This window comes from Elephas maximus, chromosome 26 (assembly GCF_024166365.1).
Source record: "Elephas maximus indicus isolate mEleMax1 chromosome 26, mEleMax1 primary haplotype, whole genome shotgun sequence".
Taxonomy (NCBI): domain Eukaryota; kingdom Metazoa; phylum Chordata; class Mammalia; order Proboscidea; family Elephantidae; genus Elephas; species Elephas maximus.
The window spans coordinates 35,525,732-35,546,829 of NC_064844.1; the positions used below are offsets into that span (position 1 = coordinate 35,525,732).

The 21,098-nt window shown below is 38.1% G+C and overlaps 1 protein-coding gene across 2 annotated transcripts in view; it reads right to left on the minus strand.

Annotated features, from left to right (window-relative positions):
- Nucleotides 1-21,098, minus strand: part of SPAST (spastin) — a 113,550-nt gene that overhangs the window by 46,043 nt on the left and 46,409 nt on the right. For both annotated transcript variants that reach the window (XM_049870401.1, XM_049870402.1), the window contains exon 5: nt 50-237. In XM_049870401.1, the coding sequence (XP_049726358.1) occupies nt 50-237 (188 nt within the window). The remainder of the gene's footprint in view (nt 1-49; nt 238-21,098) is intronic.

Sequence of the window (21,098 nt, forward strand, 5' to 3'; positions counted from 1 at the left end):
TATTCTCTAAAGTAATGTAAAGTATTTGAAATAAACTTAAGCAGAATACCTTATGAATTGCAGTGGCAAGACCAGGCCCTTGTCTCACTCCAGAAACGGAGGCTAAACCGCTGCAACTAGGTGCCCTGTGGTGGCCTGAAAGACCTGTGGATCCGGTTTTCATAACTGTTTTTGAGCGAGGCAGTGAATTACTAGGGTGTGTTAAGGGGTCTTTTCTTTTTGGAACAGCTCCACTTTCTATCAAAGAAAAAGTAAAACCATCATTGACAGAAAATTGAACCAAACATTATGACACTGAATTGTACATGTAGAAATTGTTCAATTAGCATATGTTCTGTTGTATATATTCTCAACAAGAAAAAATTAAAAAAATAATAGACCTGCACAAATATGCAAGAAAGTCTAACAAAACAGAAACTAAACTAATATTTATTTTTTAGAACAGCAAAATGAGATTTCAATCAGAATATATACCAGAGTGTTCACAGGAATAGGATTACAATTATCTAGATTTTCCGTTTTTGAAAGATTATTCTAGCTTTCCTATAAGGAACATGCATTTTAATAAGAAACATCATTTGTAGGGATGGAAAGATAATATAAAAAGTTTATTAAGCAAATAAAGCTGTTAAATACTTGAGAAAAAAGGTATGAGGGATATCAATGCACTAATGTGCAGTTGGCAAACAGATGTAAAGGCACACACTATTTGTGTAAAATATGGCAGTCCCTATCCTCTAAAATAGATTCAATCTATAGAAAAGAAACAGACAATGAATACAAATATGTAATTAGCAAGCATACACCCAAATGCTAAGAAAATTCAAAATAGCTTCAGTGATCGTGGTTTGATATTCTGTTAAGAAATTAACCTAACAATGACTTATATAAACCACTTTCACTGTTCCCTCTTTGGAGCATCTTCCTGATACGGGTTGATGCTGCCCAATTCAAACACTATCAAAAAAAAAAAACAACCTACTGCCATGGAGTTGATTTCGACTCATAGCTGCCCCATAAGGTTTCCATGGAGCTCCTGATGGATTTGAACCTTTGACCTTTTGGTTAGCAGCTGAACTCTTAACCACCACACCACCAGGGTTTCCGAACAGTATGTACTCAATAAATATATTACATTATGTAGACATGTTACAATATGTCACATTAATTTTTGGTGTTTTTTCAAGCATTTAGGTTTCTGGTAATTTCCGGCATAAGAAGTAGGATCTGAAGCTGCTGACCAATGTCCCCCAGAGCTCTTGCTGGACATAGAGCATGTGGAGGCTGTCTTAGTAAGCCCTCATAGATTCCAGAGCTCTGCTCCTTTTGAGCCTGAATTCAATATTTATTGTGAGTTTGTTTAATTTCTTATTTTGTAGTGCTTAAAACTGGCTTAAAATGGAGTATGGCAAATCCAATAAAGTGGTGGATTTTCGTAGTAGAACTCTGACTCACTACATAGCCAAAATGAGTCCAGACCATGTTTGTATGTGGATTTTTGTCTGAGGTTCCTAATGATAGTCTGTCAAATCTGTGGCCACTTTGGAGTACTTTCCAACTGGAGAGACTAGTATATTTAAGATCTAAATTGGAAAACAATGGTGCCCAAACCAGATAAGAACAATGGGGCATTTATTTTGATTGGTATTCTGCAGCTTCAAAACATATTCCACCCAAAAACCAAACCCACTGCTACTGAGTCAATTCTGACTGAGAGTGACCCTGTAGGACAGAGCAGAAAACCCCACAGGATTTTCAAGGAGCACCTGGTAGATTCAAACTGCTGACAATTGGTTAGCAGCCATAGCTCTTAGCCACTACGCCACAAGGGCTTCCCAAAGTATATTCAGTATTCTAAAATAATCTTTCTGAAAGACAATGTTCCCCCCCCAAAAAAACCTGATTGTAAGTTATAAGAGTCTAAGTCTCTAGCTACCAGAATGAACTAGGTTCAGAAACAATGAAACTAGGCTTCATATGGTTGTTACAAAGAAATGCCAGAGTTTTCAAAGCCACAAAAATGTGTGGGCACAAGCTGGAACACTTTTAAAAGCCTCTAGGACACTTGCCACCAACAGAAAGACACTTCTGTAAAGACAACCAGAGGGACAAGGTGGGCCACAGCATTAGGCTGTCAACCAGCTACAAGAAAACTCTCATGCAATGAAGGCACACTATAAAACAAAGAACTGACCAAACCCCACAGAAGACTCCCCACTAGGAATTTTATTTTACTCTTGGGAAACCGAAGTTTCAAACTAAGGGAACAGGATCCTTGGCACCTAAGTAAGCCTGGAACAATCCACTAGTGAGATGCTGGTGTGGGGTTCATGTTCAAAAATGCTATAAGCTGGATATACTACAAGGAATTTGGAATTTCAGTGAACACTTCGGGAAAATAAATTCCCATCTGATCTTTTTCCTTCTACTTTGGGAAAATGAGTTCCCACCTGCATTGTCTTTTCTTTCCCCTTTGGAGAACTTATGTTTGGTGCTCAGGTTTTGTCAAAGGATCTGTGATCTCTCTATCTGAGACACTGGCAAGTTAATAAGTTTTATCTAAAACTGGTTTTTCGGTTGAACTGAGTTGATCTTACCAAAGACACGCTGTAGATATTTTTAAGAAAGTTGGTTCCCCATTTGCTTTGTCTTCTTTAAGAACGTAAGCCTGGGAGACAGGGCCAAGATGGCAGAGTAGTCAGACACTTCTGGTGATCCCTCTTAACAAATGCCCCAAAAAACAAGTGAAATGAATATATGTATGACAAGCTAGGAGTCCGGAACATAAAGGGCAAAGTTAGAAAACGGACTGAGCAGCAGGGGGAGAGAGAGACGGTTCAGAAGCAGTGAGCAGTTGCTGGAACAAACTCAGCCGGAACCCTCAGGCACGGTTCCTGGAGCTACCGAGGTGAGGATGGCAGCAGTATTCTGGACGTGGTTTCCTAGGGAAAAACAGCGAGCCCCACAAGATACACTTCCGGAACCAGAGAAGAATGGCACTCTTGGCAAAAGCTAAGTACTTGAGTTTATCTTACCGTGTCCCCAGCCCCCAAGCCAGCTTGAGTGGCTGCGATTTCCCTGGGCCTGACATAGGTTCTGCTGAGTGCCCTGAGCCATTCCTGGCCTTGGAGAAGGACTCAATTAACGTTGGGGGAAAAGATAATCTGCCAGCTTCACTAAGCTAGTGAGCGCAACACAGAAGCATCTCCTATACAGGAACAAATGGTCCATGGACTCTGAATCCCTTTCACGCCTGCATGGACCTCTGTGGGCCCATTTCAGGATAACAGGCGCTTGTTGGCAGACTGCAACTGTTCCAGCTATGCAGTGCAGAAGCATCTCCTATACAGGAACAAATGGTCCATGGACTCTGAATCCCTTTCACCCCTGCATGGACCTCTGTGGGTCCATTTCAGGATAACAGGCGCTTGTTGGCAGACTGCAACTGTTCCAGCTATGCAGTGCAGAGGTCGGTCTTTGATGTTTGATACCACACTACGTATTAAAAAGGGTCTTCACCTACCCACATCAGGACCTAAGGACTGGTGACTGGTGATTCCACCCATGTAACCTAGCCACCCACGACAGGGGTCTAAGGATAAGTGGTACCTCCCAGTCCTTACAACGAAAAGCAGTAGGTCCCCATGGTATGGCTGCAGAACCCACCCACCTGTGCACTCTATGGAACAGGGACGTGCTTTCCTCACAGACACTCAGGGATGGTTTTCAGCCCCCTGGCTTGTTCAGAGCATGACCCCCTACTGCATGCAGATACCTGTACCTACACCAATCACCCCTGCCCCTCTGAGACTGCAGGACAGAGCTGTACCACACATATGATGACCAACTACCTGGACACCTGAGCTGAATCGATACAAGAAAAGTGAATGGGCTCCTAGGCTCATATACCTGGTAACAGCTCTAGCCATCCGGTGACAAGACATTAGAGCTTCAAAGGCGAAAATAATCAAGCTAGCTCACTCAAGCAGCCCATTTGGGCACATCAAAACAAAACAAATCAAGAAACTAGGATATGGTAGGCAAACATAAATTAATACAATAACTTACAGATGGCTCAGAGACAACAGTCAATATCAAATCACATTAAGAACCAGAACATGATTGCTTCAACAAGCTCTCAAAACTAAGAATCAAGGCATCTTCCAGATGAAGGTGACTTCATGGAATTACCAGATGTGGAATACAAAAGATTAATAAACAGAACTCTTCAAGACATCAGGAATGATATCAGGAAAACGCAGAACAAGCAAAGGAAAATACAGATTAAAGAAGTTGAAGAAATTAAAAAGGTTATCCAAGAACATAACGGAAAACTGAACAGGCTGCAAGAATCCATAGAGAGACAGCTATCAGAAATTCAGAAGATTAACAATAAAATTACAGAATTAGACAACTCAAAAGAAAGTTAGAGAAACAGAATTTAGTAAATGGAAGGCAGAATTCGTGAGACTGAAGATAAAACACTTGGCACCAATATATTTGAAGAAAAATCAGATTAAAAAATTAAAAAAAATGAAGAAACCCTAAGAATCATGTGGGACTCTATCAAGAGAAATAACCTATGAGTGACTGGAGTACCAGAACAGGGAAAGATAACAGATAATACAGAGAGAATTGTTGAAGATTTCGTAGCAGAAAACTTCCCTAATATCACGAAAGATGAGGAGGTTATCTATCCAAGATGCTCATCGAACCCCACATAAGGTAGATGATCTCAAAAGAAAGTCACCAAGCCATATTATACTCAAACTTACCAAAACCAAAGGTAAAGAGAGGATTTTAAGAGTGGCTAGGGATAAACCAAAAGTCACCTACAAAGGAGAATTAATAAGAATAAGCTCGGACTACTCAGCAGAAACCATGCAGTCAAGAAGGCAATGGGATGACTTACAGAAAGCATTCAAGGAAAAAAACCGCCAGCCAAGAATCATATGCAGCAAAACTGTCTCTCAAACATGAAGATGAAATTAGGACATTTCCAGATAAACAGAAGTTTAGGGAATTTGTCAAAACCAAACCAAAACTACAAGAAATGCTAAAGAGAGTTCTCTGGTTAGAAAACCAATACTACCAGATATCAACCCAAGACTAGGACACAGGACAGAGCAATCAGATGTCAATCCAGACAGAGAAATCACAAACATAAATCAAGATAAAATAACACTCAAAACAGGGAAACAGCGATGTCATCATTTAAAGAAGACAACATTAAATCAATAAAGAGTGAATAAGAAATGTAGTCACAGATCTTTCACATGGTGAAGAAGAAAAGGCTATATAAAGAACTAGAAGTTAGGTTTAAACTTAGAAAAATGTGAGGTAAATATTAAGGTAACCACAAAGTGGACTAACAATGCTACTCATCAAAATAAAATACAAGAAAAAAATAGAGACTCAGCAGAAACGAATCAACAACAATGAATAAGAGAAAAAAACAATATATAATGATAAACTACGGGGCACAAAAATTAGATGGGAAAAAGAAACTGTCAACAACACACAATAAAAGACATCAAAATGACAACACTAAACTCATGGCTATCTATAATTATGCTGAATGTAAATGGACTAACTGCACCAATAAAGAGGAAGAGAGTTACAGAATTGATTAAAAAAAAAAAAAACACGGTCCGTCTATATGCTGCATACAAGAGACACACCTTAGACTTTAGAGACAAAAACAAATTAAAACTCAAAGGATGGAGAAAAGTATATTAAGCAAACAACAATCAAAAAAGAACAGGAGTGGCAATGTTAATTTCAGACAAACTAGACTTTAAAGTTAAATCCACCACAAAGATAAGGAAGGACACAATATAAGGATTAAAGGGGCAATATACCAGGAGGATATAACCACATTAAATATTTATGCACCCAATGACAGGGCTGCAAGATACATAAAACAAACTCTATCAGCATTGAAAAGTTAGATAGATAGCTCCACAATAACAGTAGGAGACTTAAACACAGTACTTTTGCTGAAGGACAGAACATCCAGAAAGAAGCTCAATAAAGATGTGAAAGATCTAAAAGCCATAATCGACCAACTTGACCTCACAGACGTATACAGAATGCTCCACCCAATAGCAGACCAAGTAAATTTTCTTTTCCAATGCACATGAAACTTTCTCTAGAAGAAACCACGTTAGGTCATAAAGCAAGCCTTAACAAGATCTAAAACCTAGAAATATTACAACGCATCTTCTCTGACCATAAGGCCATAAGAGCAGAAATCAATAACAGAAAAAGCAGGGAAAAGAAATCAAACACTTGAAAACTGAACAATACCCTGCTCAAAAAAGACTGGGTTATAGAAGACATGAAGGACGGAATAAAGAAATTCATAGAATCCAATGAGAATGAACACACTTCCTATCAGAACCTTTGGGACACAGCGAAAGCAGTGCTCAGAGGTCAGTTTATATCAATAAATGCACACATTCAAAAAGAAAAAAGGGCCAAAAGCAAACAACTATCCCTACAACTTGAATAGAATGAGAGCAACAAAAGAAACCCTCAGGCACCAGAAGAGAGCCTATAATTAAAATTAGAGCAGAAGTAAATGAAATAGAGAACAGAAAAACAATTGAAAGTGTTAACAAGACCAAAAGCTGGTTCTGTGAAAAAATTAACAAAATTGAAAAACCACTGGCCAAACTGAAAAATGAAAAACAGCAAAGGAAGCAAATAACCCATGTAAGAAAGAGATGGGCAATACCACAACAGACCCAACTGAAATTAAATGAATCATACCAGATTACTGCAAAAAATTGTATTCTATGAAATTTGAAAACCTGGAAGAAATGGATGAATTTCTACACACTACCTAAACTAACACAGAGGCAGAACAACTAAACAAACCCATAAGAAGAGATTGAAAAGGTAATTAAAAACTCCCAACAACAACAACAACAAAAAAACCCTGGCACAGACGGCTTCACTGCAGAGCTCTACCAAAGTTTCAGAGAAGAGTTAACACCACCACTACCAAAGGTATTTCAGGGCATTGAAAAGACAGAATACTCCCAAACTCATTCTATGAAGCCACCATATCTCTGATACCAAAATCAGGTAAAGACACCACAAAAAAGAAAATTACAGATATATATCCCTCAAGAACTTAGATGCAAAAGTCCTCAATAAAATTCTAGCCAATAGAATTCAACAACGCATCAAAAAAATAATTCACCATGACCAAGTGGGATTTATACGACGAATGCAGGGATGGTTCAACATCAGAAAAACAATCAATGCAATCCATCACATAAATAAAACAAAAAAAGGGTTGTACTATAAGAAATACACAACACAGACAAAGGTTAATTAAAAGGCAATTTATCTGATACAGTGAAAGTTTTCACCTATCATGGCTAAAGACTGATGGATTAATTTATGTGATTTTTAAGAGCTTTAATGTCATATAGCATATAAAGCAAAAAAAAAAAAATTGGTTTTTCCCACTCTAACAAAATTTCTTTACTGAAAAGCTGTGTAATGTGCCTTGAAGGCAAGGGTTTGGTATCTCATTAGAATAAATTCCTGGGTTCAGGCTGAGCCACAAGCATTATTTCCTGGTGACCTATGATAAGCCTTGAAACTCTGGGGAGAGCCAAAAAAGATTTGTTCCTGCTTCAAAAAGAGAAAAATGCTAAAGGAAATCTTGGTATATCCTGACTATATGGTATTATATCTCAAGATCTGAAGTTCCTTGCAAATGAGGTTAATGATTATGTTTAGAGATATTTTTGTCTAAAGTTTTTAATTGATTTTATTTGGCTTTGCACTACTTTCGTAATTAAATCCCATTAGGTCTTCCATTTTTAATTATTATTATTATAAATTAATCATGGCCATATTGAGCTTTGCTGTCTGCAGTGGTGTTACTTTCCTGCCCTGCTGAAAGCACGTGACCAAAATATTTCATCAAAAGATGGACTATATCAGATTCATGAAAGGGACTGGGATATTTTGGACGTGGATACTACTGGGCTGAATCAAGATTTCCAGAACTTTTTCTATAGAAGCTGACAGGTTTACAGACTGCTACTGATCCAGAATTGTACAGAACCGAAATTAACTACATAGGAATAACCAAAGAAACCAAACCCTTTGCTGTCAAGTTGATCCTGACTCACAGTGACCCTACAGGATGAAGTGGACTAAAAAATTACTATGGGCTTTATATGGGAATATTGCTGATGTTTTAATGTTGTATTTTCTGGATATAAGAAACCATTTCCCTCCTTTCTCCTAAATTATCTAATAGCTTTTTTTTTTCCCCCTGCAGATTTGGACTGGATCTTGCTATGCTATTCCTGTGTGTTTATATAATCAATTAACTCAAAGGAAAAATAAGAAATATGTGGCAAACAAAAAGTTAAGATCAGAAAAGCAACTTTTAAAGATTTAAAAAATAATTAGGAGATGAGGAAAATCCTTACCATAAGATATTTTATATCAGTTATTGAACTAGTTGATTCTCACATTAAAGGAAATAGTTGGGCTTTAAATGGATTTAGAATTTTAATTCTCAAATTGGGAATTTTTGTCGATAAACTTAGCAAAGTTGTAGGGACTGAAACTAGAGAAGCATCTGAAGTTCAAGACGTGATTTTACAAAACAGAATACCATTAGATTTCCTGTTAGTCTTCCAAGGAGGAGTTTGTGCCTTAATAGATGTTTATACTAATAATATGCAATCTGGGGTTTTACAAAATGTAGCTGTTCTGAGGCACATGAAAAGCAGCTACTTACATATAAACAAATGCCTCATGGGATTTGTTTCTTTGGTTCAAACACCTTAAGGCCATGGTTTTGTGCATCATTTCAGTCAATGGGTCTAATATTGCTCTACCTCCTATTTCACTGTGTAACATCTGGGGTCTTAAATCATGGGAGCAGCCATCCAAGACGCAATTGGTCTCTGTTCGTCTGGAGCAACAGAGAAAAGAAGAGCCAGGAGGCGGAGAAACTAGACTCCATGTCTGTTTACCTTATTTGCCATGAGGCCAGAAGAACCAGATGATGCCCAGATACCATTATTAAATATTTGTAATCAAAGATTCAATAGCTGAATCATAATCAACGGAAGGAATGACAAAGTAATTTTGAATCTTCTGGAATTCAGATTTCTGGGCTCATGGGATTGGGGTGACCCACCCAGGCCAACCACCCTTAGGTGTGTCTTTGAATCTTGAAGGAACTGGTGTCCTGGAGCCACCTTCAGGTCAAACAATAGCTTATTAAGCAGCTTAGCAGAGACCTTTTGGTCTTAGGCACTGGGTTCTTCTGCAAAATTACCTATGCACAGCCACCTTCGAGAAGCAGGAACTCCAGGGTCTGAGCAGAGGCTGTGTTTTAGGATTTAATGCGTGTCCTTGGTGATTCTGTTTCTGTAACTGACAGACCCTGAAGCCGTGACCGTGCTTTAATGTTTTCTCCCAATAATTAAACATAACAATGACCTATATAACTTGCTTTCACCCTCCTCCCTTCAGAGAACCTTCCCAATAAAAGATGACGCTGCCTGACTCAAATCCTATCTACTTGCAATAAATACATTCTGTTACACTAATCTTTGGAGTTTCTCCAAGCATTTAGTTTTTACAGTGGGAAGAGTTTTTAAATTCTTTTTGTATACAGATGACTATTAAGCTTTCCTATTTCTTTTTTGTGTCATATTTAGTAATTTGTGTCTTTCAAGGACTTTACCCTTTTCACTTGTCATATCTATTGGCATGAAGTTGATAACACATTCCTATTATCATTTCAATGTCAGTAAGATCTGCAGTTATATTCCCCCTTCATTCCAATGTTGGCAACTTTTTATCTCTACTGTCCTTTTCTTGATTAGTCTAGCTAGAGGTTTATCAACTTCATTGATCTTTTAAAAATGAGCTCTTGGTTGCATAGATTTTTCTCTATTGTTTATCTGTTTTTCATGTACTGTTTTTTGCTGTTTATTTTCTCCGTACTTTGGGTTTATTTTGCTCTCTTTTTCTAGATTCTTAAGACAGGAGCTCAGACCATGGATTTTAGATCTGCTTTTCACTAAATGTTTCTATTAGGAATTTCCCTCTAGGCACTCTTTCACCTGCATCCCACAAATTTTAACATGTATTTTCATAATAATTCTGCTAAAAATACTTCCTAACTTTCTTCCTGATTTCTACTTTGACCCTTGGGTCGTGTAGAAGTTACCTGTTTTAACTTCAAGTTATTTAGGGCTTTCTAGCTATTTTACTCTTATTGATTTTTACTATAATTCTTTTTGGTCAGAGAAGATACAGTATCAAGTTTAATCTTTTGTAATTTATTTAGGCTTGTTTTATGACCCAGCATGTTACCTATTTTGGAGAGCTTTCCATGTGCACTTGAAAAGAACAAAAGCTGTTAGGTGTAATATTTTATCTCAATTAGGCTATGGTGCCTGACAGTGTCATTCAAATCTTTTATATCCATACTGATTAGTTATCAATTATTGAAACAGGTATGTTAAAGTGCCCAGTTACAATTTTGGACATATTTTTCTCCCTTTAGGTCTGTCAAATCGACTTCACATACTTTGAAGATCTGTTATTATACAATTCACATTTATAACTATTATATCTTCTCAAAGTATTGACTCTTTCAGTGTTATGAAGTGTCCCTCTTCGTCTCTAGTAAACCTACTTAGTCTATTTTGTTGAATTTCAATACAGCCACTTCTTAAGCTTTCTTATCCTGTTTGCGTTATATGAATTTTTATTTTATTTTTCATCATGTAACTTTTTTAATTTTGATCTATGTGTATAAATCTACTGTATGTAAAGTACATCTATAGGTTGCCTATAGTTGAGTCTTGTCTTTAAATTCGTTTGCTAAACTTGCTTTTTGACTGGAGATGTTTAGTCTAATTAAATTTTATAGAATGAATGATACTGGTTTACTTATGCTACTTTGCTATTTATTTTGTTTTTCTCAACTATTTTTTGTTCATGTTTCTCCCTTCTTGCCCCCTTCTGTTAATCAAATAATTTTTAGTATTCCTAGCTATATCTTTGCATTATTTTTTACTGAATTATCTAAATATACATATTTAGCTTATCCCAATCTTCTTAGAATATTAAATTACTTATGGTAAATATAAAAACCTTATTAAAATATATTTCTATATACACCCTATCATTAGTGGTCTTTTATCATATAGTACATCAACATATGTTATAAACCCATCAACACAGTATTATAATTTCTCCTTTAAACAATGATACAGCTTTTACTGAAATTGAAAAAATAAGAAAAATATACAGTACTTATGTATATCCACATATTTACCATTTCCAGTGCTTTTTATATCTTTTTGTAGATCCAACTTTCAATCCGGCATCATTTCAACCTGAAGAATTTCATTTAGCATTTATTGTAGTGTGAGTTACTGGTCACAAATTCCATTTTTTTTTTTTAACTGATCTGAAATGCTTTATTTTACTATTTTGAAGGACAGTTTTGCCAAATACAGACTTCTTGGCTCACTTGCTTTTTCCTTCATACACTCTGAAAACATACTTGCAATATCTTCTTGGCTTCCATAGCTTCTGATGACAAGTGAGTTGTGCTTATATTAACAGTTGTTCCCATTTATACTGTGCCATTTTTCTCTAGCTGCTGTGAAGACGTTCTCTTTATATTTGTCTTTCAATCTTCAACTACGATGTGTCTCTGACTGGGTTTCTTTGTAATTTTCCTGCTTGGATGTTATGAAGCTACTTGTATCTGTAATATCATGTCTTCCACTAGATTTGTTAAGTGTCAGGCTGTAATTCCATCAAATATTTTCTTTGCTCCTTATTCTCTCTCCGGTTACTGGATTCCAATTACAAGTATGTTAGACTGTTTCTGACACTGACCTGCACAGAGCTCTGAGGCTCTATTAACTTAAAATCATTTTTCAATGTGTTCTTGTAGCTATATCTATTGATCTAGATTTCTTTTCCCATCTCCAATCTGCTGTTTAGTCTATTAATAAATTTCTTTTTAAACAACTGTAGTTTTCAAATCTAAATTTCCATTATTTTTATTGTTTAGATCTTCTATTTGTTCATTAACTGATGCAATGTTTTCTTTTAATTCTTTGAATTATATTTACAATAACGGCTTTGAAGTTTTTGTCTACTAAGTCCAATATCTTAGAGTTGGTTTCTATGACCGCCTTTTCTTGCAAATGGGTCACACTTTCCCATTTGCTTTGCATGTGTAGTAACCTTGCATTTAAAACTGGACTTTGTAGATACACTTTGTAGTAGTAAGTATACTTTGGCATGACTAGTTCCTAAGAGAGATGAAGTAACAATTCCAAGTGAAACATTCCCGAAATTTCCGAACATGTGTGACACCAATAAACTAGGCCTGAGTGAGCCAGCTCATTCACTAGAGCTCAGTGAGTAATAAACACCAGTGTCCTATAAATTAGCTGTGAACTCAATGTTGCTCTCCAACCAGGAACTGAATTAAAAGAACAGATTACTAGGGATATGAAGTAAGACAAAATTTGAACTGTTTTTAGAAAAAAAATTGTATGAGTTCCTGGAAGAGAAAAATTTTGTTTTGTTGTTTGTTTTGTCATGGGGCCAGCCAGCATGTGGAAAAGAATCAAGACAACAAAGGAAAAGGACACAAGTTCTCCAGAGCTACAGAATTTTTATAGTTTATCCTTACAGGATTATTAGGATCTCAAATTTTTAACTGGGATACTTAACTATTTACATGTTGTACATACTTGCTTTTTGTTTCTTTTCAAAATATTCCTTATAAGGGACACGGGGCCAACATGGCGCTATAGACAGAAGCACCACACCGTCCCTCCACAGCAAAGACCCAAAAAACTAAGTAAAACAGAGCCGAACATCAATCCTGGAATGCTAAGTATCAAATGAAGGGATAAAGAAATCAACCAAGGACCAAATGGAATAAGAAACTGACAGAAAACAGAGAGTGAGCAGAGCTAGAGTGGAGGCCCCTTATCAGCTAACATGGCATAGATTTGTCATCTTGGACCCCTCAGCCACCAAAAACAGCGGGCAGGGAGTACAGGAAGGCAGCTTCACAGAGCTGCCAACAGAAGACAGAGCACCGGGTAACCAGCAATACACGCTTTCGCACCCCCCACCCTTCTTTCCCCTGCTCAGCCTCCACCGCTTTCTGGTGGGCTGCAGTTGCTTGGCCAGCTCCTTGCCGCTTGGATTCACCCTGCCCACACTGGCTGGCTCCCTTAGTGCCATTTTTCTGTTGCTGTTATTACTTTTTTTAAGCTTCTTTTGGTTTCTTCTCTCTCATCTCCTTTCATTCCTTTCTCTTAAACATCTCGCTGCATGTACCATCTCCATTCCTTCTTGACAGGCTGTGCAGCACTGCTTGGCTGGGGAGCCACTTCCCTAGTCCATGCCTTCGTAGTGCTGGGCTCCCTGGGGACTTTCTTTCTTTTCTCGGTTTCTTGTCCCTATCTTCCTTCTTTTCCTTTCTACCAAAAACCTGGCACCATGTGCCAACTCTGCTCCTTGTAGACGAACTGTGCAGCACCACTCGGCTAGTGAGCCCCTTCCTCAGTCTGCGCTGCCAAGCAGGTGGACTCCCTTTAGGCTTTTTTTTCCCTTCGGTCTCTCTTTTCTCGGTTACTTGTCTCTCTCTACCATCCTTCCTTTCTTTTCTCCTGAATACCTGGTGCTGTGTGCCATCTCTGCTCTTTCTAGACGGGCTGTGCAGCACCACTTGGCTAGGAAGTCCCTACCCTGGTTTGCCCCACCATGCCAGTGGGCTCCCTCAGAACATTTTTTTTCTCTTTTCTTTTCTTGGTTTCTTGTGTCTCTCTATCTTCCCTCCTTACCCTTCTCCTGAACAACTGGTACCATGCGTCATCTCCACTCCTTCTTGACAGACTATGCAGCACCCCTCAGCTGGGATCAACTTCTGGTTCGCTCTTGGGGCATTTTTTTCCTTTTTTCTTGGTACCTTGTCTCTCTCTCTACCTTCCTTCCTCCTGAACACCTGGCAGCTACTTTTTTTTTTTTTTTTCTGGTTTCTTGTCTCTCTTTCTCCCAACCACCTGGCCACAGGTGCCTTTTTTTTTTAAATCTAGTTTCTTATCTCTCTCTCTCTTCCTTCCTTTCCTTTCTCCTGTTCACCTAGCTTACTGGGCTGAGGGCTGTGGGGACCATTAGCTCAATTGGCATAACATAGTTCATAAAGAAAATTTTCTACATTCTACTTTGGTGATACCACCTAAGATACTCCACTAGTCTCACCCCACCTGGAACATGGGAGAATGAAGAAAACCAAAGGCACAAGGGAAAGATCAGTCCAAAGGACTAAAGGACCACAACTAACACAGCCTCTAGCAGATTAAGTCCAGCACAACTAGATGGTGCTTGGCTACCACCACCGACTTCTCTGACAGGGATCACAATAGAGAGTCCTGGACAGAGCTGGAGAAAAATGTAGAACAAAATTCTAACTCACAAAAAACAAAAACAACACAGCCTTCTGGTCTGACAGAGATTGCAGAAACCCCAAGAGTATGGTCCCCAGAAACCCCTTCAGCTCAGTCATGAAGTCATTCCTGAGCTTCAACCTTCAGACAAAGATTAGACAGGCCCATAAAACAAAACAAGGAGGCGGAGCCAAGATGGCGGACTAGGCAGACGCTACCTCGGATCCCTCTTACAACAAAGACACGGAAAAACAAGTGAATCGATCACATACATAACAATCTACGAACCCTGAACAACAAACACAGATTTAGAGACGGAGAACGAACTAATACGGGGAAGCAGCGATTGTTTCCAGAGCCTGGAGCCAGCGTACCAGTCAGGTACGGCACAAGCACAGAGACCTGCTCCACCCCCCTGAACTAACCCCGGGAGGGGGACTAGCCGGTTCCACGGGCGGCGTGGGACGCAGCCGTTAGGAGAAGTCCCCGGGAGGCAGTGACTGATCTTGGAGCAGAAAGAGCAGCATCCGAGCCGGGGAACCGTCCCACAGGGATTTGGACTGCACGCAGGCGGCTTCATTAACATCTGAATAGCCTGAGCCAGAGGGAGAACTCTGATAGGGATCTGACTGCAGTTTTTTTTTAGCGGATTTTCTGGAAAAACTAGTTTCCCAGTGATGGCTCGGAGACAACAATCCATATCAAACCACTTAAAGAAGCAGACCGTGACAGCTTCTCCAACTCCCCAAACAAAAGAATCAAAATCTTTCCCAAATGAAGATACAATTTTGGAATTATCAGATACAGAATATAAAAAACTAATTTACAGAATGCTTAATGATATCACAAATGAAATTAGGATATCTGCAGAAAAAGCCAAGGAACACACTGATAAAACTGTTGAAGAACTCAAAAAGATTATTCAAGAACATACTGGAAAAATTAATAAGTTGCAAGAATCCATAGAGAGACAACATGTAGAAATCCAAAAGATTAACAATAAAATAACAGAATTAGACAACACACTAGGAAGTCAGAGGAGCAGACTCGAGCAATTAGAATGCAGACTGGGACATCTGGAGGACCAGGGAATCAACACCAACATAGCTGAAAAAAAATCAGATAAAAGAATTAAAAAAAATGAAGAAACCCTAAGAATTATGTGGGACTCTATCAAGAAGGATAACCTGCGGGTGATTGGAGTCCCAGAACAGGGAGGGGGGACAGAAAACACAGAGAAAATAGTTGAAGAACTTCTGACAGAAAACTTCCCTGACATCATGAAAGACGAAAGGATATCTATCCAAGATGCTCATCGAACCCCATTTAAGATTGATCCAAAAAGAAAAACACCAAGACATATTATCATCAAACTCACCAAAACCAAAGATAAACAGAAAATTTTAAAAGCAGCCAGGGAGAAAAGAAAGGTTTCCTTCAAGGGAGAATCAATAAGAATATGTTCTGACTACTCAGCAGAAACCATGCAGGCAAGAAGGGAATGGGACGACATATACAGAACACTGAAGGAGAAAAACTGCCAACCAAGGATCATATATCCAGCAAAACTCTCTCTGAAATATGAAGGCGAAATTAAGATATTTACAGACAAACACAAGTTTAGAGAATTTGCAAAAACCAAACCAAAGCTACAAGAAATACTAAAGGATATTGTTTGGTCAGAGAACCAATAATATCAGATATCAGCACAACACAAGGTCACAAAACAGAACGTCCTGATATCAACTCAAATAGGGAAATCACAAAAACAAACAAATTAAGATTAATTAAAAAAAAAATACACATAACAGGGAATCATGGAAGTCAATAGGTAAAAGATCACAATAATCAAAAAGAGGGACTAAATACAGGAGGCATTGAACTGCCATATGGAGAGTGATACAAGGCGATATAGAACAATACAAGTTAGGTTTTTACTTAGAAAAATAGGGGTATATAATGAGGTAACCACAAAAAGGTATAACAACTCTATAACTCAAGACAAAAACCAAGAAAAACGTAATGACTCAACTAACATAAAGTCAAACACTATGAAAGTGAGGATCTCACAATTTACTAAGAAAAACGCCTCAGCACAAAAAAGTATGTGGAAAAATGAAATTGTCAACAACACACATAAAAAGGCATCAAAATGACAGCACTAAAAACTTATTTATCTATAATTACCCTGAATGTAAATGGACTAAATGCACCCATAAAGAGACAGAGAGTCACAGACTGGATAAAGAAACACGATCCATCTATATGCTGCCTACAAGAGACACACCTTAGACTTAGAGACACAAACAAACTAAAACTCAAAGGATGGAAAAAAGTATATCAAGCAAACAATAAGCAAAAAAGAAGAGGAGTAGCAATATTAATTTCTGACAAAATAGACTTTAGACTTAAATCCACCACAAAGGATAAAGAAGGACACTATATAATGATAAAAGGTACAATTGATCAGGAAGACATAACCATATTAAATATTTACGCACCCAATGACAGGGCTGCAAGATATATAAATCAAATTTTAACAGAACTGAAAAGCGAGATAGATACCTCCACAATTATAGTAGGAGACTTCAACACACCCCTTTCGGAGAAGGACAGGACATCCAGTAAGAAGCTCAACAGAGACACGGAAGATCTAATTACAACAATCAACCAACTTGACCTCATTGACTTATACAGAACTCTCCACCCAACTGCTGCAAAATATACTTTTTTTTCTAGCGCACATGGAACATTCTCTAGAATAGACCACATATTAGGTCATAAAACAAACCTTTGCAGAGTCCAAAACATCGAAATATTACAAAGCATCTTCTCAGACCACAAGGCAATAAAACTAGAGATCAATAACAGAAGAACGAGGGAAAAGAAATCAAATACTTGGAAAATGAACAATACCCTCCTGAAAAAAGACTGGGTTATAGAAGACATCAAGGAGGGAATAAGGAAATTCATAGAAAGCAACGAGAATGAAAATACTTCCTATCAAAACCTCTGGGACACAGCAAAAGCAGTGCTCAGAGGTCAATTTATATCAATAAATGCACACATACAAAAAGAAGAAAGAGCCAAAATCAGAGAACTGTCCCTACAACTTGAGCAAATAGAAAGTGAGCAACAAAAGAATCCATCAGGCACCAGAAGAAAACAAATAATAAAAATTAGAGCTGAACTAAATGAATTAGAGAACAGAAAAACAATTGAAAGAATTAACAAAGCCAAAAGCTGGTTCTTTGAAAAAATTAACAAAATTGATAAACCATTGGCTAGACTGACTAAAGAAATACAGGAAAGGAAACAAATAACCCGAATAAGAAATGAGAAGGACCACATCACAACAGAACCAAATGAAATTAAAAGAATCATTTCAGATTATTATGAAAAATTGTACTCTAACAAATTTGAAAACCTAGAAGAAATGGATGAATTCCTTGAAAAACACTACCTACCTAAACTAACACATTCAGAAGCAGAACAACTAAATAGACCCATAACAAAAAAAGAGATTGAAACGGTAATCAAAAAACTCCCAACAAAAAAAAGTCCTGGCCCGGACGGCTTCACTGCAGAGTTCTACCAAATTTTCAGAGAAGAGTTAACACCACTACTACTAAAGGTATTCCAAAGCATAGAAAATGACGGAATACTACCCAACTCATTCTATGAAGCCACCATCTCCCTGATACCAAAACCAGGTAAAGACATTACAAAAAAAGAAAATTATAGACCTATATCCCTCATGAACATTGATGCAAAAATCCTCAACAAAATTCTAGCCAATAGAATCCAACAACACATCAAAAAAATAATTCACCCTGATCAAGTGGGATTTATACCAGGTATGCAAGGCTGGTTTAATATCAGAAAAACCATTAATGTAATCCATCACATAAATAAAACAAAAGACAAAAACCACATGATCTTATCAATTGATGCAGAAAAGGCATTTGACAAAGTCCAACACCCATTTATGATAAAAACTCTTACCAAAATAGGAATTGAAGGAAAATTCCTCAACATAATAAAGGGCATCTATGCAAAGCCAACGGCCAATATCACTCTAAATGGAGAGAACCTGAAAGCATTTCCCTTGAGAACGGGAACCAGACAAGGATGCCCTTTATCACCGCTCTTATTCAACATCGTGTTGGAAGTCTTAGCCAGGGCAATCAGGCTAGACAAAGAAATAAAAGGTATCCGGATTGGCAAGGAAGAAGTAAAGTTATCACTATTTGCAGATGACATGATTATATACACAGAAAACCCTAAGGAATCCTCCAGAAAACTACTGAAACTAATAGAAGAGTTTGGCAGAGTCTCAGGTTATAAAATAAACATACAAAAATCACTTGGATTCCTCTACATCAACAAAAAGAACACCGAAGAGGAAATAACCAAATCAATACCATTCACAGTAGCCCCCAAGAAGATAAGATACTTAGGAATAAATCTTACCAAGGATGTAAAAGACCTATACAAAGAAAACTACAAAGCTCTACTACAAGAAATTCAAAAGGACATACTTAAGTGGAAAAACATACCTTGCTCATGGATAGGAAGACTTAACATAGTAAAAATGTCTATTCTACCAAAAGCCATCTATACATTTAACGCACTTCCGATCCAAATTCCAATGTCATATTTTAAGGGGATAGAGAAACAAATCACCAATTTCATATGGAAGGGAAAGAAGCCCCGGATAAGCAAAGCACTACTGAAAAAGAAGAAGAAAGTGGGAGGCCTCACCTTACCTGACTTCAGAACCTATTATACAGCCACAGTAGTCAAAACAGCCTGGTATTGGTACAACAACAGACACATAGACCAATGGAACAGAATTGAGAACCCAGACATAGATCCATCCACGTATGAGCAGCTGATATTTGACAAAGGACCAGTGTCAATTAACTGGGGAAAAGACAGCCTTTTTAACAAATGGTGCTGGCATAACTGGATATCCATTTGCAAAAAAATGAAACAGGACCCATACCTCACACCATGCACAAAAACTAACTCCAAGTGGATCAAAGACCTAAACATAAAGACTAAAACGATAAAGATCATGGAAGAAAAAATTGGGACAACCCTAGGAGCCCTAATACAAGGTATAAACAGAATACAAAACATTACCAAAAATGATGAAGAGAAACCCGATAACTGGGAGCTCCTAAAAATCAAACACCTATGCTCATCTAAAGACTTCACCAAAAGAGTAAAAAGACCACCTACAGATTGGGAAAGAATTTTCAGCTATGACATCTCCGACCAGCGCCTGATCTCTAAAATCTACATGATTCTGTCAAAACTCAACCACAAAAAGACAAACAACCCAATCAAGAAGTGGGCAAAGGATATGAACACACATTTCTCTAAAGAAGATATTCAGGCAGCCAACAGATACATGAGAAAATGCTCTCGATCATTAGCCATTAGAGAAATGCAAATTAAAACTACGATGAGATTCCATCTCACACCAGCAAGGCTGGCATTAATCCAAAAAACACAAAATAATAAATGTTGGAGAGGCTGCGGAGAGATTGGAACTCTCATACACTGCTGGTGGGAATGTAAAATGGTACAACCACTTTGGAAATCTATCTGGCGTTATCTTAAACAGTTAGAAATAGAACTACCATACAACCCAGAAATCCCACTCCTCGGAATATACCCTAGAGATACAAGAGCCTTCATACAAACAGATATATGCACACCCATGTTTATTGCAGCTCTGTTTACAATAGCAAAAAGTTGGAAGCAACCAAGGTGTCCATCAACGGATGAATGGGTAAATAAATTGTGGTATATTCACACAATGGAATACTACGCATCGATAAAGAACAGTGACGAATCTCTGAAACATTTCATAACGTGGAGGAACCTGGAAGGCATTATGCTGAGCGAAATGAGTCAGAGGCAAAAGGACAAATATTGTATAAGACCACTATTATAAGATCTTGAGAAATAGTAAACCTGAGAAGAACACATACTTTTGTGGTTACGAGGGGGGGAGGGAGGGAGGGTGGGAGAGGGTTTTTTTATTGATTAATCAGTAGATAAGAACTGCTTTAGGTGAAGGGAAAGACAACACTCAATACATGGAAGGTCAGCTCAATTGGACTGGACCAAAAGCAAAGAAGTTTCCGGGATAAAATGAATGCTTCAAAGCTCAGCGGAGCAAGCGCGGGGGTCTGGGGAACATGGTTTGCGGGGACTTCTAAGTCAATTGGCAAAATAATTCTATTATGAAATCATTCTGCATCCCAATTTGAAATGTGGCGTCTGGGGTCTTAAATGCTAACAAGCAGCCATCTAAGATGCAGCAATTGGTCTCAACCCACCTGGAGCAAAGGAAAATGAAGAACACCAAGCCCACATGACAACTAAGAGCCCAAGAGACAGAAAGGGCCACATGAACCAGAGACCTACATCATCCTGAGACCAGAAGAACTAGTTGGTGCCCGGCCACAATCGATGACTGCCCTGACAGGGAGCTCAGCAGAGGACCCCTGAGGGAGCAGGAGAGCAGTGGGATGCAGACCCCAAATTCTCATAAGAAGACCAAACTTAATGGTCTGACTGAGACTGGAGGAATCC